This window comes from Dermacentor variabilis, unplaced genomic scaffold, assembly GCF_050947875.1.
Source record: "Dermacentor variabilis isolate Ectoservices unplaced genomic scaffold, ASM5094787v1 scaffold_12, whole genome shotgun sequence".
In the NCBI taxonomy this organism is placed as follows: Eukaryota; Metazoa; Arthropoda; class Arachnida; order Ixodida; family Ixodidae; genus Dermacentor; species Dermacentor variabilis.
This window is the reverse complement of record NW_027460280.1, coordinates 59,274,325-59,301,407: the sequence shown is the minus strand read 5'-3', so window position 1 is coordinate 59,301,407 and position 27,083 is coordinate 59,274,325. Positions and strand designations below refer to the sequence as shown.

The window sequence follows — 27,083 nt, the reverse complement described above, 5'->3', positions numbered from 1 at the left end:
TTAGATTTAGGTGCGCGTTAAAGAACCCCAGATGGTGAAAATTTCCGGAGTCCCCCACTACGGCGTGCCTCATAACCAGAAAGTGGTTTTGGCACGTGAAACCCCATAATTTAGATTTAAGTTTCAGTGCAATTTCAAGAATAGCACCGATGCGGTGCTTCATTATGTGGCTGTCGGTTCTGCCTATGGTATAGCCCGTGTATACCATAGCTATTTCTCATTATCCCACGGGAGGGGTGTGCAGAACCAGCAGTAAAGTAAAATTTTTGAAGGTGTTTGCTGAAACACACTGTATATATTTTTCTTTTCTTTAAGCTCAGTGCGCCGTCCTAATTTGGTTGCGCCCGGAATAGGTCCCACTGGCTGGTCTGGATGGTCTGCCTACCAAGTGGGCAGACCATGAATGCTTAGTGTGGGTAACCAGTGGTCTGTTGCAGAATGTGTGCCAAGGGAAGGAAACGCAGTCGAGGATGGCCGAGATGTGGTGCAATGAGAAAATAATTTTCTGCAAGATTGGGATGGGGTCCGGTTGATGTAAGAAGAGGTCATTGTATATCGCTGGGGCAAACCGTTGTCCATGCGGCGGCCATAAATTATAGGATGATGCTGCTGCTGATGATGATGATGAATAAAGCGAATCAATGAACCACAGAGTGTCATATAAGTTTACGGGGCAGAAAACCGGTGCTGCATCACGCAGCCATCATTGCAACGGTGATGTAAGTAAATGTTTCGATGGAATTGCTGCTTGCAGATTGAGCAGCGCTGCAGCACGCATCAAATTCCTCCAGCGCCATGAGGTTCACTGTTTCTTTTCCTGCAATTCACTTCCCACCTTGAGCTTGGTACTTCCTCGCTGTTACACCGCACGCAGTTAATAATATTTTGTGTACTGTATCGCGTGCTGCAATTTCGTAGTTGTGCGGCGGCGGTGCCATCGGATGATTGCCTGAGGACAATAAAATGCAGGAGCAAATACTTGCAACCGGAGGAAACCACCGTCTGCTGCAGAAAAAAAAAAAAATCGGGGACGACTCAGCACGTCGTAAATAAATGCGGAGATATCCATCCAGTGAAAACCTAGGTTAACGTCCGCCTTCCAAAAGCGCTAGGGTTCAAAGTTGATAGGAGCGTTGACACGCTCAGCGGTGGAGACTTGCAAGAAAAGAAGAAAAAGAAAAAAAAAAGCAGGGAAAATATGAAGAACGCGTCCTCACAGGCACGTGTAACTTTACATAATATAGCTGAAGCTAAATTGGAAAAGTTATTATAAAACCTAATTACCTCACACAGGCTAGCTGGTGATTTGTCGACTCCCCAATTCAAAGGGGATGCCATTAGCGATCATCGTCGATCATCATCACGCGTAAGCGGACTATAGCAAGACTAGAAGAGTCTGCAAGAGAAAAAATAACATTCCAAATGTCACTTTACATCGCGTGGCGACGCACCCAGGGACAAAACATTCCATACCGTTGCTCACAACGCGAAGCGTTCATCTTTTCTTCTTTTTTTAAAGGAAATTCTGTCAGAGCACCTGAAGCAAGTAATTTAGACACAGGGAAGACGAAAAGGTGTGTCTCAGAGGAAAAAAAGAGAAAGCAGAATTGATGATAACAAACATGACACGGTGACGCGCTCAGCGTGTGACTCTATACACAAAGTGTCTGCGATGGTTACGCTATTTATTTCCTCTTTCTTTTTCTTTTTTTGAAAAAAAAATTAAACTTGCTGATGGCGTACAAAAAAGATCGCGTGCTCTTATAGTTAAAGGTGTTACGCGGGGACATTCAACGCCAGTGTTGTCGGCAAATCTACAAGGCAAGCGCTACACTCATTGTGGAGCGGGCTAGTTTTCTCAAAGGATGCGTTAGTCATCCATTGAAAGTAGCGGTCCACGAGTGAATACCGGCGCCGTGATCGAGAAAACGCACTCGAACAGTTCTGCAGGAAGCGGTCAACTTGCGAGAAGTACAAATCCCCAAACAAGTGGCGTCCGGAATCGGCCAAGAGAAAACCCACCGATAAAAGCGCAATATGCACGAACCGTTCCAATGGGGCGTCACTGGCGATGGAGAACGGCCCCCGATTAGTCATCAATTCGGCGTCTCCAGCACCGCTGGGGGACATGCCGCGTGTCACAAGGTTCGACTCATGCGCAATGCCTCGATTATCTTGTCAGCCGAGGGAAACACTGCGAGAGAAAAAAAATCGAGCCAGTAGAGAGACACAACTGGCGCGTCTGGCGCGCTTCGGCAGACGCGGGAAAGCCCGCTGCACGAAGTTCCTCCATGTACGGGATCGCGCAGAAGGGTCGCGGCTGACTCCTGCATGGCTGCCACGTCGGCCTTCGAGGCTTAGCTTCTGTTCGTTTTTTTTTCCTGCTCTTTAGGAGCAGCAATTGTCGTCGGCGTGACGGTATATTTATATCCCCGAATGTTTACCCCAGGTGTCCGTTTATGCAGGAAGCGACGCAAACGCAAAACACAGAGCGGATTTCCTGTGCGGCCGCTTCGCTCGCGTTGACGGCGCCGATCGGCTGCACTGCATTTAAAATCGCGCGCTTTCCTGTCCGCAGACTTTAGCTGTGAACTATTTGGTGCGCCTACTAGGCACCCGTTACCCCGCGTGGCGAGCCATTTTTGTTTCAGTGCACAACCGGTCTTGTGACTTGCTTCTTGTCCAGCACCAAAGATATAATTTGCCAGGTAGCTCAAGGCGGGTAATTTTGAAACATGCGTATACTAGCTCAGTTGGTTGTGTCAAGTATCATTTGTTTGCCACCTTTGTCTAAGCCCCTTGTGTGCAAATGTTTATCTTTGTGCGCACACCGTGTCCAGCTCACATTGCTGAGCTCTTCTTTACACGGGAAGTAGGCGTCATAAAGGTTTCCTGTTTTCCTGTGATATCGAAGCTTGTCGCCTTGGGCATGCGTAGCTTGCCTTTCTCTGTAATCGACGGTTATTGCAACTCGAAGCTGCCACAGTGATGGTATTCACTTGCAGCTATTGACGACCAACAATTGGTGCCTTCCAGCAGCGGCGCCAATGTATAAGCTTTGCGGGTATCGCAACGACCACTTGTAGACCTACCAATTAAGGTCATTCGAAGTTATGTTGACGACAGTTTTTGTGAATGTGGCCATATGCGCTGCCTCACCACTTGATTCCTTCTTTAACTGTGCAACTTCTAGCGCACTCTCAAGTGCCTCGTTGTTTGATTATCTACTCGAAAAGATATCTAGAAATAAACTTTGTATTCAACAGTAGAAATATTCAATTTACCTGAAGGCACGCTGATTATTTCGCATGCTATAACAGTTCAACCAGACGGATAAACAAAAAAAGAAAAGCGAGCCCTTTTTCTGTTACCTGTATCCGAGTAGCAGAGAATCTACTGTAGCCCAATAAACAAAAGCGGCTTCAGTGTGAGTATGGATCTAATACAATGCGAAATAGTGCTCTCTCGGGTGTTAGCTATGACTGCAATAAACGGGACTCCAGTGTCGCGCTCGCCCACTCAACGGTCATAACTTGCATTTGAATTTATCAAGTTCCGTACGCGACTATTAGAAGCTTCCGCCTCCTTTAAAACACAGGTCGCTTGTCGTGGAATTACCCAGTTAGAGCCTAGTGCTGTCAATGACGATGCTTTAGTATATAACGTTTAAACGGATGCTAAAGACAAATACCGAATAAGTTTAGAATGGCTGAGTATTATTCCTAAACTCTCTTTTCTGTTCTTTGGCGCAAAGGATATATTGGTTACTATGAGGAGAAGGTGAAGGGGGCTAAACTTGCCTATCTGGAATTTCTGACCCGAACCGCAGCGCCAGTAGGCCAGGGTGACGCCACAAATTTCAAAATATTTGCTCTTATATGGAGAGAAAGTTCTCCACACTGCCCATAGAGTGAGCTTACTTAAAATGCAGTTTAATCTGTACTTATTGATGAACAGGTAACTAAACTGAAGGCGACAGTGCCGAAATCGGCGACTTCACGAGAACTTGGTCGTGCGGTAACTTAAAGGAGGAGTCGCCACCGGCGTTTCGTTTTTCCTTATTTTATGGCAGGCCAAGCCCCCCTCCACAGCAAGATTGAGCGTTCCACAACCCTGGAAACTTAATTTACAATATAGCCTAGCTTAACATTCCTATTTTCTGTCTCTTCAATCAATTCGAACACAGTTTCACGAAAGGACATCGACATTGCCGTTAAACATCCACCTTGGCTGTCGGCATGGCGCTAATGTGACATGTTACTCGCCGGCAGTTTGCGCCGACACGCCATGTAAACAGAGCTTTTCAAAACAAACGGGACGAAAAGAAATCCAGCGACCCTGCAGACCTGTTTTGCTCGTTCCGCACACGTTCGTCAGTTCCTCGAAAAAAAAAAACAACAACAGAAAAAAACAACAAAGAAAAGTCAACGCCCTCGCAATCAGCCACGTCGAGCGCTGCTTTTCTCTCTCTCTCCCTCTCACTTTTCACTCTCTGTTCTGCTGAAATTTGTTGCAGGTTCGCCTAGCGCTACAACAAAAAAGAAGCGAGGCTGTCCTCGCCCAAACTAATGGTTGCAGCTGGTGGCGCTGAAAGATCGTGGCACGCCAAGCGAGCAGGTCATGAAGAGATGTGTCCACGGGCGGCTACCACGACCTTGACCCACAGCGCGCCGGCAGAGCGGAGGAACCATCGATCGGACAAATCGAACATCTAGTCCGTGCACGCGAGACGCTCAGCCCGAAGTGCCGGAGAGTGGCTGCTTGGTGGGAGGAGGAGGGGAGGGGGGAGGGGGGCTCTTACTGCACAAACTGAACGGGTCGGAGCCCTCCGTCATTTACTCTCCAATGGCGCTGCTGCCGCGCTTCGCACGACGTTTTCCCTGTCTACCTTCATATTAATCGCTTTTGTCCAGACACTATAATAAAGTCATGCTCGACCACTGGTCAGCTACAACTCGTATAGATAACGGACGTCATCATCTCACGTTACGTTCTTCGTTCTCAGGTTTCATAGTTGTTGAAATTTGGGGGGCAAAAGTTTAGGTTTTTCTATTAATTTTTTTTCAAAGAAAACCAGGCTGAAATCGGGGGTTTCGTTGTCTGGCGATTCAAAGTTCGGGATTTTCCTAGTAAACTTCACAAATGATTGACACATTCAATGGTCTCCTTTGGGACGCAAACGTTTTGTTTAAAAAAGCAAATTCACTCACACGAACATGTAATGGTAAAAAGAGCTGCTCGTATATCATGACGAACTCATGCATACAAATTCTCGTGGTCAGGCATTATCAATGCACTTAAAGGAAGCCGCATTAACAAAAGCAATAAATAGAGGCAGCTTTGGAGATCCCTTTCTTACATTGTTCTCTGCAGTTTTTAACAAAGGAAAGAAGCGATATTTTTCCTTATCTTACAAGGGCTCTTGTTGACGTACGTAAATCATATGCGTTGGAAGCATTCACGTGTCCATTCTAGACGTCTGCCAGACCTTTCGTCCTTGTCTGTTGTCGTTCTGTTTTACTGGTTTTCAATGTACACTCTTGCAACAAAATTAATGGAATTTCAACTAGACGAACCAGCCACTCGTATTTGAACATAACGTAGGGTAAACACCCTCTCGACGGCACAGCTACCGTTCGGAGTGCAGAGCAACGTCAGCGCTGCGCTAATTAGCTTCCAGCGTATTACCGCGGTATACATACATGCGACGTGCAGGAAATGCGACGCAATGCGCCATCGTCGTATTCATGTAAACGCGGCTACTAAGTAAGCAACAAAACTGTAGTTCACTCAACGCCGGCAAGCGCTCAATATATTATATGTATATCCACATATGCCGGTTTTCGCTTGAGTGTTAAGTGAAAGCGAGGCATGTATATATACTAAATTGATGTAGTAATAGTCAATCAGTCAATCAAGAGAGAGACAAAAGGGAAGGAAAGACAGGGAGGTTGGCCAGTGTAAGTACCGGCTGGCTACCCTGTGTAGGGGAAAGGGGTAAAATGAATAAAATGTGAAAGGAGAAACAAATAAAGAAAATAAAATGAGAAACAATTCACACAACAACGCCATGCTACGCCCTACAGCTTTCAAAGTCTGTCGCACAGTTCACAAGCCCTTAACAACAGGCGCAGAGCACTTAAGGCCTTGAGTGCCGAAACCCGTCCGGACCCGTGTCCTAGAACTTTTGCCTCTGCGAAGGGGCGATCGTCCAGTTTTTCGAGCATGGTCGCGAGAATTTTTCATCAATCATTTAGCGTGCCCAGGAACAACCATAAGGTCTGAGTGCTAGCACACGCATACATAAAGAAAGAAAGAACAAGGGAAAAAAAAGCTACAGGGGAATAAAGCCAAAAAAAAAATTTACTAAAAAGAACAATTTCGAAGGGAACAGTGTACATACTACAAGGCGCAAGGTGAATATAAAAAAAGAAGGAGGAGAAGGGGAATAGAACAATGTCTGAAACCACGACATAGCAACGCAAAGCTCGTAAAAGAACGATGACAGCGAGTTATGAAAAATATTGAGATCACGAAAATAAATAAGGACTCCGTGTTCTGTGGACGGTTCAGTGTTAGTGACGACTGGCAGGAACACGGAAATGTCTATGTTTACTGATGATCTTGCGCGGAGTACGAAACATGATACAACTGAGGAGTTCGGGGCAGGTGAGGCTACCGTGAAGGAGTTTGAAAAGAAACAGATCAGCGTGATTACGTCGGCAGCGAAGTAAGGGCACTGACAAAAATCCAACAGTGCTAGAACAAGGTCCAGTGTTCGTGTTAACAAAACGGTAATGATTCAGGCTTAGAAACATTTAATAATAATAATAATAATAATAATAATAATAATAATAATAATAATAATAATAATAATAATAATAATAATAATAATAATAATAATAATAATAATAATAATAATGTTTTCTTGCCTTTTTGTTGGTTTTAGCATTTAAAAAAAACATGTGGAAATCGCTCCTGCACAATTGATTGTAAGCGCTTATACAAATAGGACCGCTATATGCAACTCACCTACATCTTTATTTCGTTGAATAACAGGCAGACTCACCGTCTCAAGGTGCGGTCTCTCGGTAACTCGCTATAACACATAATCCAACCACTCCGTATTCTCATTAAGGTTTTCAATCTGCGACTGTTCACTTCTGGAGTTTGTCGAAAGGGATACGTGCGCAAGGTATTTTACTTCCCTTGTTGTCCATCGAGGTCACTTGGCTATGCAGCGTCATTCACGTCCGTATATCGATAATTCTAGCACGAAAGAATGAAATTATACTTTAAAAAGAAACTTTGGGCCGCAACTTTGACGCGGACAAATTAACCATGCACACACCCGCGACTTATGGCGCTTGTTTTACGACCTTTTTTTCTACAGTTAGTATAAATTGAAATGCGAACCGTAAATAACTGATCAGAACGCTCGTTACACGTGATGACGCGAAAGTGCGACGTGTAGTGGCTATATGTAGCCGGTTCCTCGGCAGGTAATAGTCCCAAACGCAACGTTTTTGCGACCCTGTTAGAAATTCAGGCGAACTTGGCTGATCCGTGAGCTGATTTAGGGTGCGCCTCGACACTGAAGTGATGTGTTTCTTTTTCTTCTGCGATGTTACGCAAGTTGTCATCACAGCAAGAATACTAATACGAACTTGAAAGAAAGCTGCTCCTGCTTGAATAAGAGGGCACCGACGGCGGGTTACGCAAATACAACTGGCCGAGCTCGCGGCCGTGGAATACAGAGCAGTGTGGCCGCCGTGCGGAGATGCGAGCTCGGCAAAAATAGCAAGTTGCGCCACGCGTCGGCCGCTCACACAGCAGCCACTGCGGGGTCTCGCGTTCCAGGAGCGGTGCACGGCGGTGGTTCGTGCTACCAGCCACGGCAGCCGCGTATAGCCACGCTGCGGCCGCGTCTCCGAGAAGCCTCGGTCGGGCGGCTATAGTTTTGAAAAAAAAGCTGCTCGCACGCTGCTCCGGCAGCGAGCGCGAAGACCGTCTGTAGCCGGCGCAGGTGGAGGCGGGCGTGGCCGAGAAGCCAGCGTGCAACATCGTAAAGATTGCGGAGAAGTTGTTATTGGCCGATGGCTGCGTCTTGGAGCGGTGATTTGTGGTGGCACGTGGACGCCGTTCGGCTGACCCCTGCCCGTCCCCGGCGCCCGTGCCGCAGGGCCGACCCGGCGTGAGCGCGCGCTTCCAAGTGCGCGTGATTTGTGAAGGAGGAACTGTGGTTAGTGGTCGTTCTCGGGCTCCGGATACCGAAGACCGCTGGCGAGGCCAAAGACTCTTGGCGGTCGGTCGGTCCCTTCTGCGAGAGGCGCGCTCAGACCACGCCAAACGGGGGGCGTTGAACGGTCGCTCCTGTTCCGCCGCTATATACGTCACGCTCGGAGTCTACTACACCTGCCTGCGCAAGGCAGACGCGTGAAACACGACGCTCGAGTGTGTCGGGGAGCTAACTGTGCGTCTGCTTATTGCGCGAAAATAAATACGTCATCGAGTTTTCCTTTTTTTTTTCTTCTTCTCAACGCGTTGACATGCTCCCACGGCAAACTTCACAGTTACACTTAAAAAAGATTAATCCAGTTGTCGGGTTTAACGTGCCGAAGTTGCACAGTGGGCGATCGCGGACGCCGTAATTGGAGACTCCGGACTATTTTGACCACATTACGTCATTAAACGTGCACACAAAGCACGGTACACATCATTTTGGCATTCTGCCCGCAGAGTAATGCTGCTACAGCGGCCGGGATTCGAACCCGCGACACCGCACTCAGCAGCAGAACGCCATATAGCCACTGAGCCACCACGGCGGGTGCACAGTTGCACTTCATGTTGGAGAGTAACTTACATCTAGGCAAATAACTTGTCATATCAAGTCCCCGGAATTTATTTATTTATTTATTTATTTATTTATTTATTTATTTATTTATTTATTTATCACCTAGATGTCCGCGATTCTACCAGGTCCTGCTGCTAGCCGATAAATCAGGCATGCGAAAAATGAATCGAGCTTTAAGACCTATTGTTTGTTGTTGCTGCTTAGAGGAAATAAACCTCCTGAGCACGGTGGTCGCACTTAGAAGCTGATTGTAACGTTTCATAGCAAAAGTTCGGCCATGAGGGACATTTTGTGTTAACGTTCACATGAATTTAAGTACACGCGTGTCATTTCAATCCGGTCAGTGGAGCCGGACTGGGGTTTCCGTTAACTAAACTTGTTCTCTCCCTCTCTCTATCTCTCAGTACGATTCCGTTAAAATTCGGCTACCATGAATGGGAATCGGGCACTCGACTTCAAGGTCAACCTGATACGCTAGCTAGAAAATGCAGATTTCCATCCTTGTGGAGTAGTACATCGAGTAGCTGCAGCCGTGGCATCGCCTACTCTTGGCTACACACCTATTGAAAACGGGAGCTTTTATGCGTGAAATAGAACGTTTAATAAAATTACCTCTCTAAAATAAGACCTATACCATCTTCAAGCAAAGTGCTGCAGTGTGGCTGCTAATTGCGCAGTTGAAACTTAGAGCTATCCCAGGAGTCAGTCATATATGTTGGCTGTCTTTCCTTCAGAATATTTCTTTTTAGCAAGACGTTGAAAAAAGTAGAATAGTTAAACACGAGTGGGTTTAGTGGGTTTAGTATGCGCTAACCATCCAGGCATGTCCGCCCTTCCCTCTTTCCCCGTGAAGGTTAGCCAACTAGAAGCGAGTGCAAGTGCCAAATAGCCTTTCCTGCGGTGGTTGAACATTGCCCCACTTCCTATGGCTGGATGTACAGACGCTTATTCTTACTGTATTCGAATGATCGATTCTCAGCGTGCGACTCTTGTCAATTTGAAGAAACCATCGAACACCTGTTGTGCGCTTGCCCTCAATACGACGCCCAGCGCATCTCTCTGCAGACCGCACTAAACGGGCTAGACTCCATAACATTTGCTGAAACGAAAATTCCTGGACCTTGGCCGCATCCGTCGGTGGCGCATAATCACCTTCAGGCGCTTTGTGCATAATTGTGCACGCCAAGATAAAAAGCAACAACACTGATTATTAAACATTTTAAACGTGTCGCGTACATATTTAAACAATGGACCTGCGCTGTAGGTTTGGATAACATGTGTAAATGTGTTTCAGTAAAATGATTTCGAAAATGGACGGTGGTGTGTTTGCTTTCGGAGTCTGTATGGACGGGTCCACATCTTTCATTCTTTTTGCAATGTTTTACATCGAAATATTAAAGCGAAAGCCCTATAAGTGGCCCTGAAAAAAAAAGAAACGCGTCGTCCGGTCCAATGGTACAAAAACTATCATCATTAGCAATGGCTCATACCCCCCTAAGCAAGCAAAAAACGCAATGGCTCATTCCTCTCGTAATGTAGAGGATACAAAAACTCAGAAAAGTGAAGCCTACAATGTACATTCATTGGAATGACGCATACAACGTACAGAAACGCGGCGTCTAGTCGAGTGGTACAAAAAAAAAAAACACGTGACCTTCTCAATGGCTCATACCCCTGTAAGCAAGCAAAAATGGCTCGTACCCCCGTAAGGCTGAGGCTGCAAGTGCTCAGCAAAGTGAATTAAAAGCGAAGAGTGCATACATTCATTGAAATCACCCACACAACACACAGAATAGCATACGTTTCAGTTCCCTGCTGAGGTGATGCCAAGTCTAAGAGAAGCATTGTTGGATCGAGACTGACCCCGCTATACGAGCGCGCGAAGCCAGCGTCGGAAACGAGCCGAAGAAGCCGAACTGCGAAAGCAGCAACGCGACGATGCGAAACGGCGCATTACCAAGTGTGCAGCAGGCTTTCGCCTTCACGTGTTACAGGAGTGTAACATGCTGCCGAACTTTTTTTTTTCAGGTGGTTGGATAGGCTCTTTTCAAGTGGGCTAGATATGACATAGTTGATAATGTCATATCTAACGTTCCTGTAGCGAGTTTTTGCATGGCGGCTGCACTTTGCAAACTTGACAAAACTCACCGAAGAATTTAAAAATTTTAGCCTGTTCGGTAGCTGTACGCTTTTTATGATTATGAAGATGCGATAAATGTGGCGAAAATAATTTTTCAATGGGCAGAATTAATTGTCCCCTGAAGGGGTGATAGATATGTCCGTGCGCTACTGCAGTTTTTGAAATCCATCGGTCTCAGTGACCGTTTATAATCCTGCTGTGCGTCCTATTGTAGGCGCGCCGGCTCCCCCTCCCCCTCTTTCTATTCCCATTTCCCTTACCCCAGTGTAGGGTAGCAAAGCGGAAACTAGTCTGGTTCACTTTTCTATCCTTCCTTTCCTTGCTCTCTATATTCAGTCACAGATATCGCTCAAGCGGCTTAAGTGGTACGTTGCTGACGCTGTTTCAAATGCCAAAGCTTCCCTCGATTTATAAGTATACGCGGCTGGCGAAGTGGAATTCCTCAAAATGAACATTCGAATGTGTGCCACATATTGATGGATAGGTGTTGTAGGGAGATTACTCAATTTGCTTAGGCGAGAATACCTGTAGGATTCGAACTGTGGTATAAAGTTTGTAAACAGGGATAAGGGGCCTCAGAAAGGCTGGCCAACGTTTCGATAGGAGGTCCTATCTTCGTCAAAGGTGGCCTCGTCATCCTCGGCATGTTAGTTTACTAACATGCCGTTAGTTACTAACATGCCGAGGATGACGAGGCCGCCTTTGACGAAGATAGGTTCTCCTATCGAAACATTGGCCAGCCTTTCTGAGGCACCTTATCCCTGTTTACAAACTTTATACCACAGTGTGCTATTCCATCTGTCAGCTCCTTTCTTGATGTAGGATTCGAAGTAACGCAAAACGGAAGTATCGACACATGTTGCTCATCATGTGGTAACTAATTTGCGTTGCGTATCCGATCAGTCACGTAACCCCGTTAACGTGCTGTGCTTGGCTCTGTTGGCAGTAATGTGCCCACATGACTGAGGCAGGGTATCACACCTAACTAAGGACCGTTTACAGGCGTTTAGGTTGGCGTTAATGGTTGCTATGGGCTCTCCCGTGCTTGCGCAAGGTATTGCGGCAACACGTCCGTGAACGTAACCGAGTAAACGTAATGCATGTATGAATTAACGAATGAAAACAGGTGCTCGCGTCTTGCATGCTGTCGGCAGGTTGTGCAGCAATCGCTCCTATCCGCCGATCCTCGCCGACCTTCGTACAAAAGTCTGCTCGCGGTGCGCGATGATTCACGCCGAAGCGCGCAATCGTTTGCGTGCAGCTGTCTCTGCATTGCCCAATGCACACGCAGCGCTGCAACACTGTGTCTCCCGCAGACACAAAAGAGCTGTACGTGAGGTGCCTCGCGATGCTGCGCGAATAGTGTTTGGGATACGGCGCACTTCCTGCAAGTCAGCTTCTCGAGTAATGACTTTGTTTTACCATTCGCGCTTTTGACGTCCGTCGGCGGCTATATGGTAAGCGCCTGATATTACTGCACTTGTTTGTCAGAGCAAGCGCTCGAGTATGAATGTTGAACTCCGTGAAAGACTCGTCAATCTTTTGTTTCTGCCCTCTCAGCTTGAAATAAGTCGCTCGCAATGTTTGCGCAAAAAAATGTAAGCGGCCAGCACTGGTTGGAAGGTCAGTCCGACGGCAGAGGCACCTGAGCCAAGTGGCACGTGACTTTAGCGTATGAAATTCTATTCGGTTTCCCTTTTCGTCAATGGAAAAGTGCGGTGTTGCGAGCGCAAGTTACAGTCGTATAACGTACGCGGCTGTCAAAACAGGCTCGGCCGTCGCGCAGGCCATTATGAAATAAAACGTGCTTTCAGTCGCCGGCTAACTCGAGCTTTGCGTTGCTCACGTAAAAAAAAAAAAAGAAAAAAAGAAGAAGAAAAGACACATGAAAGCGTACGCTTTCGGTGGACGCGGAGTATTACGTCTCTAAAATGGTTAAAGCAATCGTGGTGCAAACGCAGGCAGTCCGATTATTCAGCTCAAAGACACGTTCACTCCAGGGCACCATACATTATCAACTCTGAATACGTACGTGCAACATACTTGTATAGCGGTACTATACCACGTTGCTGTTGATACGTAAACCTGCCGTTCTGGCGTTTTGTTCCGTTGCCCGATTCCTTTTTTAAGTTCACCCGAGGTTGTTATTTTCAATACGAGGTAACCGAAAGACACCAGCAAGCGCCGGGGCCGAATTACAAATATTCCGTTCGCAAGAGCTGTTTTAAATCGGCTGACCTTCGCTAATAAAGTGTGTCCAACATCACGAACGTCCCACAGCTGTTGTTATAAATACTCCTACTCCGTGTGTGTGTGTGTGTGTGTGTGTGTGTGTGTGTGTGTGTGTGTGTGTGTGTGTGTGTGTGTGTGTGTGTGTGTGTGTGTGTGTGTGTGTGTGTGTGTGTGTGTGTGTGTGTGTGTGTGTGTGTGTGTGTGTGCGTGCGTGCGTGCGTGCGTGCGTGCGTGTGTGTGTGTGTGCAGTGATCATCGTTTAAAGCGTGTATGTAGTAACAGGAATCTATCTATCTATCTATCTATCTATCTATCTATCTATCTATCTATCTATCTATCTATCTATCTATCTATCTATCTATCTATCTATCTATCTATCTATCTATCTATCTATCTATCTATCTATCTATCATTCAGGGCCCGTAGTCACAAAAATGCCACACGCTAGAATTATTCGTAACACAATATTTTAGCCAATTCAGATGCTGGACATAACATTAGAGAAGCCGTCCAGCCAATGGCAAAGAGTACTTACGAACGAAAAAACGAATTCGGCTCCAGGGTCCGCATTCACAAAAATCTTCTACGCCAGAATTGTTCTTGAGAGAAAATTACGGCCACTTATGATGCTGGACATGCTAATAGCTGTGGCGGATGACCAAAAGCACACAGTGGTCCCGAAGGAGATGCGTTGTGAATTCGGCCTTAGAACCTTCTGTGAATGCGGGCCCAATGCGCCAAATTCACAGCCTTTTTCGTTCGTTAAAATCTACTTTTACTGACCGACTGCATTCGCTAATAATGTTGTTCCTGCAATTGGCCAGAACCAGTATTTACAAACCGCGATCGTTCAAGATAATTCAGCACAATGCGTTGGCGGGCTAGTTGGTGCGAATCCATAATTACTTTGTTTAGCGCAAAACAATGGAGAGAGCAGTTGAGAGTAGCGTCTTGTCCTGGTCGTCTTTCTTGTGTCCGTTGTTTTGCGCTAAACAAAGTAATTATGGACTCGTTCAAGATGTTCCTTGCGAATATAGCTTCAGGAGCCGAGCTGAGAAAAGTTGTCTTTGATGTTACAAACACTTGGTCGTCGGCTAATCCCCTTCGTTAATATTGCGTTCGCTATCACGATTGACCGGCACCTGTTCTTACGAACCCCCCCCCCCCCCCTTATTATGGTCTATAAATATGGACCCAGCTGGTATATTTTTGTGGTTGTTTCTTCTTAGCTTAAGCTTCCCTCGTCACTTCGCAACCACAATTTTTTTATTCTTTGACATTCAAGATTCTTGCTTGTAAATTTATTTCCAATTTGAACTTTAAGTAAATAAATTACACAACGAATCTGGGGCCCTATAACGTAAAGCTATTCCAATATGCTTTTATTCCAATCTCCTGACGTCAAATTTGCGTAACCACCGACGCAAGCATTGGTCGGTGACCCGCAGGCTTGTCTGAAGAGACCAATCAAATGCTCTCCTCATTTAGAGGAGGTAACTTTTGTTTGCTTTAAAAACGAATACCATTGCCTACACTGAGCGGCTTGCCTTATCTAATTGGCTGACAAGAGGCGAGGAGCACGCTCAAGTGAAGAGGGATTCGATGGGGCCGAGCCACTGCATTGAGAATCGATAACCGGATGAAGAGGGTTGTGCCGGCGTCTGCGATTGGTCTGCTTTCCCTTACTTACCTTGCGGTAACTGTTTAAAAATCGCGGAGGCCTGCAACGGAAAGTTCAGAATGCCGCTAAAACGGATCCTCAGCAAAGAAGAGTTGGCAGAGCGAGGTCGTAAACGTGCCGAAAGTGCTCGAAAACGTTGTACGGCTACGCAGAAAGTTTTATTGTACGCAAATAAACCCGTGCTCTCTGGCAGGAGCGAGTAGCCTGTGCCTGAGCGACCGGTGGCAGCCATCTTTTATTCCTTTCGGAATGGGGCAGCCTGCGGCTGTTCGGGAAAAAAAATTCCGTTTTATTCGGCATATTGATGCATCTTTAACGCGTACACGTCACTTTGACACGGGGAGTTCTTGCGGTTTTGTGACGTCGCGTGACAGGTAGGTGAAGTGGGTGCAGGCCGAAAACTTTTGACCAATAGCCGAGGGCTAATGGCGAGAAGGCGTCGAATCAGAAATAACTATTTTTCTTTTGCTCAGTCAAATCATGCATAATCAGTGTGTACACGTCATATCAGATGGGGAGCTATCGCGGTTTTCGTGACGTCGCGTAACAGACAGGTGAAATGGGGTGGTTCAAAACAGTTTTTTACCTATCGCGGACGGTTGATTTCAGAATTGGAATAGAAAAGTTTGGAATAGCTTTACGTTATAGCACCCAAGTGTTCGTGACCATTCACAGATCATACCAGGCGCATAGGTTACAGGGCAACTAAGAATTCTAAACACGTGTTCACAAAACCTAATTAAGCGGTTTCTATGAATGCGGGCTTAAAATTCTCAGTTGCCCTATAACCTATAGGGCTAGGCTAGAATTGTTCGTAAGCGAAAATTCCAGGCAATCCTGATACTGAACACATTATTAGGGAAGGCGGCCGGCCAATGGCAAGTGACTTTTACGAACGAAAGGCCTTATGATTATCTCCCGTAATGTTTATCTCAGTGAGCTCAGCCAATGACAGTTAAGTACTACCGCGGTACTACTTCAGTTCAGTGTTCAGACCTTTCGCATTCCTCCTTGATTTCCTGTAATGTAGGGCGTCTGTGCACATAACTGGATGCGCGAACACACACACACATCCACACACAAGTGAGAGAGGGCCCGCCCACAATCACGCAACACCGGAGCCCACCTGCGACGCTTCAGTCCCGAGCGACCTCGTCCCTTCACCCATACGGCGCGAGCCGTAAAACGCATGCTTAGCCCGACTCCCTTCCTACTTCAGCTGCCAGTCGCGTTCCACTTCTGTAAAGCCGTGACTTGCGATGACAGCCGCTGCTCCGCTGGGCTGACGCAAAGCGGCCAAACAAACGCGCCCCGCCGAAAAGGATGCGCGTGTCGGGACACCCGACTCAGCTCGCTCTTCCGACGTCGCCTTTGCAGTCGCTGCCGCCGTTCGTATTGACCGCGGTTGCATTTGGCCCACCCGTCGGGCCCCAACGCTTCTTGTCGCCGGGGTCGGCGACAAAAGAGCGGCGACAGCGGCCGCATCTCAATGGCCGACATGCGCGCGCGCGCTCGGAGTGTGTGGCAGGGCGCGCGCTTCCTGCGTGGGTGGGGGCGCAAGATTAATTCGTGCGGCAGCGGCGGGCGGCTGCGGCATCGCGTCTCGCGGGCGCTTGCCTCGTGGTGGCGACCTGTGTGGGAGCGCGCCGAGCCCCGCCGGATCGCGATAGTGCCGCGCGATGCTCTTCGTACGCAGGAAGAGCACACGCTGGCGATGCCCCGAACGGCGTGTTGTTGACACTTGGGTCTCCAAGTATGCAGGGCGGTTTCCACCGCGTGCCCCCGTCTTTGCATTGATGCGCACGAAAGACGAGAAAGCTCCCGTTGATTGGCTTACTCGTTTTTCAACTGACTTCTGTTACTCGATACACGAACTATTATCATGAAATATGATGCGGAAGCTCAGCAACAGCATGCCCTAATTTGGAAGTCGAAGCGTGCCAATATCTCATTTCTACGCATTCGTCATTTTGCACTGCCATTATTCTCTTCGCATTATGCTTGTTTTTCACGGACACGAAAAGTTAGATTACGGGAATGATATCTAATCTCGCAACGCTTTCTCTGCCGCGACAGCGATTCGTCGTGATAGCGAACAAACGCTTCCGTATACTCCAGGAGACGTCAACGTACACATGTTGTGGCGATTTTGCACTGCGTCGCACCAAACCTGCGCTTATACTTTACAAGAGTAGTCTTCCGGGCTAGTTAGCGAAGCGTATTAGGAAGTGCAAAGGGCTAAATTTAATGCGGGACCAAAAAGAAGACGAGACGGGCGAGACGCGAGCGGTCGTCCCGTCAGTGTCGACTTCTTTTTGGTCCCGTGTTTACACCTCACACTAACTGCTCGCATACTTTCTTACTACAGCGGATAAATGAAAAGCGAAGGTAAAATGTCAAATCAGAACAGCGTCTCTGGAAGATGGTGGATGACTTGGTGCAAGCGGCTCACTTGAATTCTGAGGTTTTGCGTGCCAGAACCACGGTTTGATTATGAGGCATGCCGTAGTGGGGGGCTCCACATTAGCGTTGAGTGCCTGTCAGAATCTTGTGACGCGAACTTTCCTACAATGGTTCCCGTAGTAATTGATTACGATGGTGTCGTTGGCCTCATTAACAATTTAAAGGTTTCGTCATCGTGCGGCGTCGATCGAGTAAACGCAAAATTTTTGATAAGTACGGTTGCTAACTCGTCCATTTTTTGTGTGAACTTTTCCCTCAGACTTGAAATTCTGGTGTGTTGCCTTGTCATTGGAAAATGGGCAAAGTGGTGCCTTTGTTTAAATCTGGTGACCGTCATTCTGCGCTAAATTATAGGCCAATATCATTAACCAGTGTCCCTTGTAACATCTTTGAACATGTCATTTATTCTTACCTGGTTAACTTTCTTGAAGCTAATACTTCTTTCACATCTCGTCAGCATGGTTTCAGAAAGACATTCTCCTGTGAAACGCAGTTAATTTCATTTACTAATGAACTCTTAGTAGCTCTATACTTGGGATTTTATATTGATTCTGTATTCTTAGCTTTCTCTAATGCTTTTGACTTTGCCTGCCATGAACTGCTTTATCTTAAGCTTAGTAAACTAAATCTTGACCCTAACATTCTTGCATGAATAAACTGTTTGTTAAACCGACAGCAATTTGTAACTGCTAATGGCTACGATTCTTCTCTCTGTCCTGTCCTTTCAGGAGTGCCCCAAACTTCTGTCCTTGGGCCCCTTTTTTTTTTGCTAATTTATATAAACGATTTACCTGATCGCATTAACTCTTCTATTAGGCTTCTTGCAGACGATTGTGTTGTATATCGCATGTTTTCCTCTGATGCTGACACATCACCACTGCAGAATGACCTTAAGAATATTTCTGATTGGTGTAACACATCGAAAATGAAACTCAACACGACGAAGTGTGAACTAATGAAACTTTCTCGTAAAATTTGCACTAACGCCTGTAAGTATAACATAAATGGTTCCGCTCTCGAAGAAGTGACTACTTACAAATGCTTAAGGGTCCACATTGATTGAAAGCTGTCTTGGCAACCACACATTAATTATATTGTCAACAATGCTAACCACATGCTTGGGTAGCTGCGCCGTAACTTTTCACTTGCCTTTTCTTCTCTTAAACGCCTTCTTTATAAAACTTTCGTTCGTTCCAAACTAGAATATCCATCATCTGTGTGGGATCCATTTACTGGAAGTCTTATTATCACCTTGAAGCTGTACAAAATCGTAGCGTACACTTTATTTTTTCCAATTGAGTACTCCCGTCTATCCAGTGTTTCATATATGAAAACAGCGTTACGGCTTCCGTCCCTTTCCTCGCGCAGGAAAATAGTACGTCTCTCCTTATTTCATAAGATCTACTACCATAGCCCTCGTCTTAAGCAAGAATTACTTTCCCATCCTTCACTTATATCATCTCATATGGACCATCGTCATAAAGTGTTTGTTCCTTGTTGTCACACAAACCAACGCTTTCATTCTTTCGTTCCTCAAACTTGTAATGATTGGAACCACTTGCCCACCTCCATTGTATCTATTACGGACCCCAGTGACTTCAAAAATACGCTCGAATATGTTACTTGCTATTTGCTCTGCGTGTTTTTTTTTTTTGTAATATTTATTGTTACCACTCGCTTCTGCAACGCCCTATAGTCTCTGAAGGCGTTCAAATAAATAAATCAACAACTAAATTTTGACTATCAGGGGATCTTTAACGTGCCCTAAGGAATAGGGGCGTTTTTTTTTTTTTGCATTTCGCTTTTATCGAAATGCGGCCGCCGCGGTCGGGATTCGATCCCGCTACCTCGTGCTTACAGCGCAACACCATAGCGGCTAAGCCACCGCGGTGGGTCACGTTGAGAGCTGCGATAAATGGTTGCTTACATTACGAAACACGATTACAACGCTAAGGAAGACGAGCAGACAAAAACACAAACTGCGCCCGTCTTGCGCCGTTGGCGTTCATGTCTTCGTCTTCCGTAGCGCTCAATCGTTTCATAATCATCATTGGGACTCCGTATAATTCAGTTTCGTGCGACGAATCGTCCCGCACACATTTCACTGGAGCGCGCCAGTGCAAGCAGAGCTCGAGTAGCACTGCGCCGATGTATGCGACACCGATTGACGAGGCTGGTGCACCGAGAGCGATTCACCGCTGGGCCCTGCGCCTCCCGGCGAGCCACCGACCCCGTGAAGGGGGAGCGCTTCTGCAGCAACGACCTCGCGGCGCCGGTCGTCAACATCCCGGGGGGCCGCAGTCAGCGGCGAATGCATCATCGACGCACGAAAAGTCATCTGCGCGAGGCGCTTCTGTATAGGCCGCACGTGTAGGCTTCGTTCGTGCCGGTTCCTCATCAGGTGTCTGCCCAAATCGCTGCTCCCTATCGGCCTCGGGGGTGTCGGAAATGGGCGCAAAACCCACGTCTGCGCCGGCGCATTAAGATTCGCGTCACGTGCCGCGTTGTCTCGACCAACGTTGGTCTCGACTTCGTCGCCAACGCGAGCGGAGCTGGAAGCGTGAGGCGGGGTTCCTGTATAAATATCCTCGCAACCTCCGTGACTCCCTTGTCCCAGCTAGGCTTCTCCGCTCGCACCGGGATGTTTATATAGAACGGAACTGAGCGAAAAGAGGGGGGGGGGGGGTAAGAAGCAAGAGTTTTCCTGCAACAGTGCACAAGGGTCACCGCGTTACTCAGTTTGCCTTTGAGATCGTCGGCCTGTGTCTATGGTGCGGCGCACACGTAGTGCAGAGAAGTACCCAATAGCCAAGATATACGTATAATCCAAACTGTATACGCAATGCAAGCCGTCGTTGATGCTCGTGACCATCTGTCACAGCATATTCCTCCATCGATAGAATGAAGTAACGTAAGTTGGTCTATTTACGCTTCTTGACTACACGACTCAGTGTCACAGTCCAGTAGTCAAGTCGCATGTCACTTAATACTGCGATATGCAGTATAATTTTATGTTGCAGCAATTAAACCGCGGCAGTTCTGGGAAATAATTAGCACTCGTCGTATAGGTCCGTGCGGAGGCTGTGAACTATTGACGCAATGATCAGCTTCGTTGGTAATTAGGTTTCGGGCAATGAATTCTGAGATACGTCGAAGCGCATGTGTCCTACGGCGTACTGGTGTAGTACTGTGTAGTACTTCGACTGGGACAACTCGCCCAGCTAGTAAGGGGCTCGCGAAGCCTAACCGTTTATTTATGACACTGAGCGCGCATCCCTTTGCTATGTCATCGTCATCCCTCATCCCACCTTTATGTCCCCGTTCCCCCTCCCCTGTGCAGAGTAGCAGGCTAGAGCGCCTTAGCTCAGGCCGACCTCTCTGCATGCCTTCTTTCAATTGAATTCTCTCTCTCTCTCTCTCTCTGAGCGCGCAATGGCGTGAGGTACACAGAAAAGAAAGTTCTGAAAAAAATTGCCAGATATAGACACCGGGCGAGGATACATATTTACCGGGCAATGATTTTTCTTTTGACAACTACTGCTTCAGTAGATCACATGTAACCGGAAAAAAGAGGCCTCAGGAGAGCACCTGACATTATAATGAAGCGGGGTGCGCAGGGTATCCCGGGCACGCAAGGGGCAGCGGGCGATCGAAGCTGGAATCAGGGTGGTCCGGTCATCACCTCTGGTGTGCACCCGTTGCCCCTCTGGTGTCCTGGAGGCGCTGCCAAAGTTGATGACTGCCAAATTATGACGCGTTTTTTATACACTTAGTACTTGCGCAATTACTTCCTTCTCTCACGGCCTGGCAGAAGAAACCGTGTAGCTTGCACTGACTGCTAGATTTGCGTGCGGAAAAATGCTGCCGTAATATAGGCACTCCAGACGAAGCCCTAAATAGTTTCGAAGATCGAAGCATTCGTTCTTGTATAGTTGTATATGCTGTCTTGTTGGACATTCAGCCTCGCTGAGCATTTCGTCTCGCCGGTCATTCAGTCTCGTTGGACATTCAGGCTCAGAATCCAGTGCAGGGTAGCAAACCGAAAAGTATCGTCTGGTTAACGTCCCTTCCCTTCCTTTCTTTCTACCTCCTTCTCCCTCTCTCTCTCAAATGAATAAGGAACGTGCCCCTTATGCGAAGCTCCCTTTTATGTGTGGCAGAATAATCGAAGAGAAGTGAGCGTTTTCCACAATTGTTCTTTCATCATTTATTAAGGCCGTATTTTCCGGGATCACAGGGCCCACATCTCACAGTGGAAAAACGCACGTCAGCCCGGGGACTCGTATTCGTCACAAAGTTTTTTTCGCGGCCTAGACAAAAGAGAGATGGCTTATTTACATCAGGGCGGAGATGTCGGTCTCACTTACAATTATACATTTGGGAAGGCCCGGACGGGTGACGACAAAATATAACGCAACGCGGTGACGGGTGGGGCAGGCAAGCTTTGCCATTATTATTACTTTTTTTAATTTGCTCGCTTCAAACAAAAAACTAATTTGATTGTACTTTTTAAAAAAGAAAACACGCTGATTCATCGCACGTGTTTTCTAGCATATCTTTGCCCAGGACCACCTCACATATAAATCAACGGCCGAACGCAGAAAAGTAAGAGCAGGTTCTTGCAACTTTGGCGCTGTTTTTCTCCCGCTCATCCCTGCTACATGTCGCTAAGAAAAACAGCACACAATGGAGCCATTGTGCGCCGCTTTTCAAGCAGAAAAAAAAAATGCCCGAGTCAGAGAAGCAATTCAATTAAAGAAAATTTCTAATAACAGCCAATTTGGTAACTTTTGACAACCTACAACAAATAGAAAAATAGCTATTCCTTGAAATCCTTATGAAGTAGCGCAGACATAATTTATTTTCTTTATTTGTTTAACGAAAGTTCAGTGGTCATTTCCGGTGCATTTGCTTTGTGGCAATGTTTTCGTTGGACGTAGTTTTTAAAGTTATGACGAAATGTAAATGACGCACTCCGTCTCAGTTTAAATTTTTTTTCACGAAAAATTGTGAGGTGAAGCTTACTACAATACAATACAGTAAGTATAATGACCTAAAAAAAAGACGCAATTGGTGGTGGTGGAGTGACAAGTTTGGGACATTTCGCATAGAATGACCGTCGGTTAGTGTCAATTTGTAAGCCAGTGTCGAAGGCTCAGTTAGTTAGGATTCGTAAACTATTCTTCCGAAACCTGTTTTCATTTCTTTAGCAAAAAAAAGTAATAAAAGGTGATGAACAGAGAAAATAACAGAGAAAACAAACGGCAAACTGCTGGTTTTCTACGTGTTTGCTTTTTTATTTTTTATTTCGTGCCGAAGCTATGGCGTTACCTATGTCAGTATTGCGTCATGTATTTTAGCATAATACGAGTCATTTCTATGCAGGAATAGTAATCAAAGATTACCACGTCCAGACGTCCTTATTTACTTTAGGAAGCAATGTAATCTTCTTTCACTGATGAACAACTACGTAGCCCCTTAAAGGCCGTATGTAGTCACATAAAGGTTCGTGCGGTAATCTCAAGGTGGCATCTTCGTTTTTCGCATCCTTTATTATTTAACAGGCCTCCGCTCCCGGACCCAACTACTTAGTTAAAACTTGAACAGTTACCATGGGTGGTGTCCCAGAAGTGCGATATCCGGATCTAACTCGGAACTCTCTGGTCCTCGAAGTCCGCTAAAGGTCATCGTCGTCCATTCGACGACCGATCACGAAGTCTAGCACGGTGCAAAATAAACAAACGGCACCAGGGGGGCATGCATTGCCGACGGTCAGCTGTCTGTGCGCATACAATAAAAAAAAATAGCATAGCACAGAAGCTTGGGGCAAGTTACGAGAAATGACCTTACATTTTCTCAGAAGACACTGTGGTTCTGAGTAAATGGCGGCGATGTTGCGATCACGTGCGTGGTGGTTCGTCCGGTTCTTGTTAATCCGCTCACAGATGCGATGGCGACTCAGTATGGGTAGATAGGCCTTGGGCGTGGACAGAACAATGGGCCTAATGTCTTTTTCATTGTCTGATGGGAAGACCTTTTCATCACCCGATGCGCAGGTTTGTGGCAGCTACTGATCACAACGCGTTCGTCGGCCCCACCGCCGTCCCAACAGTTATAATAAGCACTAATAAAGATTCTCTTATTGGGGAGGGGGGTGGGGGTAGTCTACCCTTTTTTGCCCTCGTTTAGGTTAATCCTGCTACTTAAACTGATATGAGTACATCATATAGTTTTCAACTACCAGTATCGTGGCGTGAAGGAGCGTTATAAATGATGAAAGTGGCGCTCCGCCTGCGTTCTGAAAGTCATGAGAGGCTCTAAAACACACAAAGAAGGCTGCGTCGTATGTAACTGTAGTGTCTTCGAATATAGTCCCTGATACCTCAGAAAACGAGGCAACAATCTATGTTAGATGTCGCGAAAAATGTTGCAGATAAACTGTCACGGCGATTGTCACTTGCTTCCTCTCTCTTTACAGCAGAGAAAGTCCCGTTGGGTGGTAGTACCTTTTTTAAACAACAGAGAAAAAGAAGAAGAAAATTCATGGAAATAGAAATAGGCTGTGGGCCCCTTAACTGTCTCACGTTAAGCAAGGATGCGAATCGAAAGTTGGAGAGAAAGAACGAAGATACACAGTAAAAATGTTTGCATGCTTAAGAGTATTTGGTTTGTTTAATAGCTGACACCCTTGACACTTAAGGGGTAAGATCGAATCGTAGAGCGGTACAAATGAATTTTTGGCAACTTTTTGTCGCATGTAAACATTGTGCGATGATAGCTATGACAGACAACACGAAAACTCCATGAAATAAAGTAATAGCTATCGCTGTCAAAGTTCTCTTGACAGATACTTCGGTGCGCCCCAGACTATCAAAATTACTTTGCAGTTTTCAACTACGGCTTCTCTCATCGGAGGTGTAGCTGTCGTGTAGCGGTAATGTTAAATAACACTTTTATAACAGCCATGCGATAAACCAGCCCATTTTTAGTGTGTAGGTAAGACTAGATCGTTACACATGTCACAAAGGACGACTTTAATAATCCATCATTCGCTAATTTCTTGTATCCGCTGCAGCCCAAACACAAGCATACGCGAGCACACAGTCCTAGGCACTTGTCTGGGGAATGTCTGTACCCGCGCAGAACCATAGGGAGCAGCTGGGGAATCGGCGGCGTCGGGGAGTCGGCCCGTCACGGAAGGGTAGAGGTATAGAAAGGCGCGCTTCATGGGACGCTGTCGCGGGCCTGTCACTCGCCTCCCTGTTGTGGCACCGAGCGGGTTCCGTGGACGAGGTCACTCGTCTCACAGCCTTTCTCTTTTTCTTTTCTTTTTTTCACTCTTTTTTTCCCCCAGAAAGAAGCCTTACTCCTCCGATCGCTGGGAGCGACCTCCACCAGCTTTCCTCGGCGCGCAGACCGGTGGTCATTGTGCGGGGCTTCAAATATGAATGAGCAGTGCCTTCGGGCGTCGCTCCACCCGTGCCTGTCGAAACGGGCGTGTGCTCATCGGTGCGTTAAGTAGGCTTCGATCGATGAGGGTGGGGATGTGCGCGCCCTTTCCCCGTGCTGCGCCTAATGCGGCCGTCCTAATTGCCGCTCCCACGAACATGGGTCTAAATAGAGCGGTGTCGTGTAAAAATAGCACCGCGTCCGATCATTATTTTCATTTGTACAAAAGGTTAACGAGCCCAAACACTGGGAAGCTTGGTCCGCGTGACCGTCGATTACTTTCAGGCGGTTCTCTTGCGAGGTCGTTCTAATGAGCAACCACTATAGGAGCCACCTCAATGTAAGCGAAAAGTCCAAACGGGGTCTACGGATCTCCAAAACACCAAACCTCGCTAATACACCGCTTGCGCTTAATATATTTTTGCAGTAATACCATCGAATTCCGTCTTTAACTTTCCTCTTTAGCAAAATGCGGGCCCGTCGTCGTTATCGACCCACTTACCGGTTTGCATCCCGGCCTTTGGAATAGTTGAGGGCAATGCCGTTGAGGGCATGAGGGCAAAGCTAACATTTGCAAGAGTAGTATCGTGATCATCGTAGACAAAAACGTCCAGTCCAATGAGGGCTGCTACTTAAAGTACAACGAACGGCGGCTTCCACGCGGAAAGAAGAAAAATACGAGTCATTTTCATCACTCATAGCGCCTGAGCCCACATTGAAGTGAAATGGAGTAGCAGGAAGCTCATGCTTTCAACCTCGGCTGGTTTCGATATAATGCTGCCACGTGCCCAAGCCACAACAACTTGCCGCTCACGATTAGCATCACATTTCCTGAATTGATAATGGGCGGAAGACGCGCTTACGCTCGGCCTGTCACGTAGTTTGCTTTCTTCCCAGCGCTAAACGTGACGGCACAAGCGTCGCCGCAGGCTTCGACGTCACCCTGCCGCAACAAGCGTCTCGCCCATGCGTAACCCGTTTTGCATAGCGGTCTCGCGGCGACGTCAAGTGCTTCTCTGTCGGGATGGCTTCCCTGGAAGCAGCGCCTGGCAGGCGGCCAACTAAAAACTCTCGCGCCGGAAGGTGCAATAAAGGAGATAAATATACAAAAGCAAGCAAAATGCTTAGCAAAAGAATGAGGGAAGCTCTTAATGGTGGTTGAATTGCTCCACGAGGGTTTTCTTCTTCTCTCTCTTTTCTTTTTGTCTTCGTTGCTTCTTCATGTAGGCGGACAACGAATAATCATTTCCAAGTCGTTGTCGTTCTGTTCATTTCCATTGCCTTCTCACGCTTGTCACACTGGATTCACCCTGCCACTGAAGTCCTCTATAGTGATGTGCACGCATGGAGGCGTTAGTTAAAGGCGGGCTACACTGTAAAAATGTTTACACCTGTAAGGGTGCTTTCTTGTCGTACTGATAACACCCATTACCGTTAGGGTCTTACGAAAATTTATAGAGGACGGCAACGAAGCTGTAACTAGACGTGCGATGACAAAAGCCGTAGTTGTAAACTATGTAATCATTCTGACAGCCTTGGGTGCACAGAAATATCCGACAAGTGAATTTCACAGGGAGAGATATGAAACTCTCCTGTCGGATATTTCTGCATGTGCGCTAAAGGCTGTCAGAATGCTTACATAGTTTTCAACTACGGCCTGAGAAGCTGGCTCATTACTAAGACTTTATCAGTCTCTTTTCGTAGGCTACATTCGATACAGCCTTCCGATACTCTCAAACTTGAGCATTTCCTGCTTACGGGCATTAGAGAGCGTTCAAGCGCAGGCACTCAAAATATGCCTCGGGTTGCCACGGCGTGCCTCCAACAAAGGCACAATTGAGGAAGCCCGCGTATGCCCGTTATCGATATACCTGTCCCACGAACCACTTCGTGTGTATTTACGCTTACTGACACGACACCATTGCCATCCATTGACGTCGGTTCTACATGAGCGGCAGGACAGCAGTTTCACAAGTGCACTCCGCTGCCATCTACCCCACATAACATCAGGCTATGCCCTTCCATATCACCCCGTCAAACCACCGTGGGTGATGGTTCAACCTTCCGTATGCGTACATGTCCCCGGCATACTAAAGAAATCATTGGTTCCCGTCAGTGGACTATAGCAACTTGCTCTCGCGTACATCTGTTCAGAATACCAGACATATGTTCATGTTTACACAGACGGCTCCGCGTCACCAAAGGCATTAACAGCAGCTGTGGTGATACCAGCCCAACAGATGACTCGAGGTTTCATACTAGAC

General features: G+C 46.9%; 2 protein-coding genes across 16 annotated transcripts in view; one reads left to right on the top strand and one right to left on the bottom strand.

The window, feature by feature from the left end:
- LOC142566165 (uncharacterized) overlaps window positions 1-27,083 on the bottom strand; it is a 151,144-nt gene that overhangs the window by 113,528 nt on the left and 10,533 nt on the right. The window lies entirely within an intron of this gene.
- Window positions 12,265-27,083, top strand: part of LOC142566166 (uncharacterized) — an 88,109-nt gene continuing 73,290 nt past the window's right edge. For 3 of the 15 annotated variants that reach the window (XR_012824987.1, XR_012824990.1, XM_075677014.1), the window contains exon 1: window positions 12,265-12,451. Coding sequence is in view for 6 of the 15 variants with exons in the window: in XM_075677014.1 (XP_075533129.1) it covers window positions 12,449-12,451 (3 nt within the window). In the remaining 9 variants the exon portion in view is untranslated. The remainder of the gene's footprint in view (window positions 12,452-27,083) is intronic. The other 12 variants (XR_012824991.1, XR_012824993.1, XM_075677017.1 and 9 more) reach the window with 7 other exon arrangements.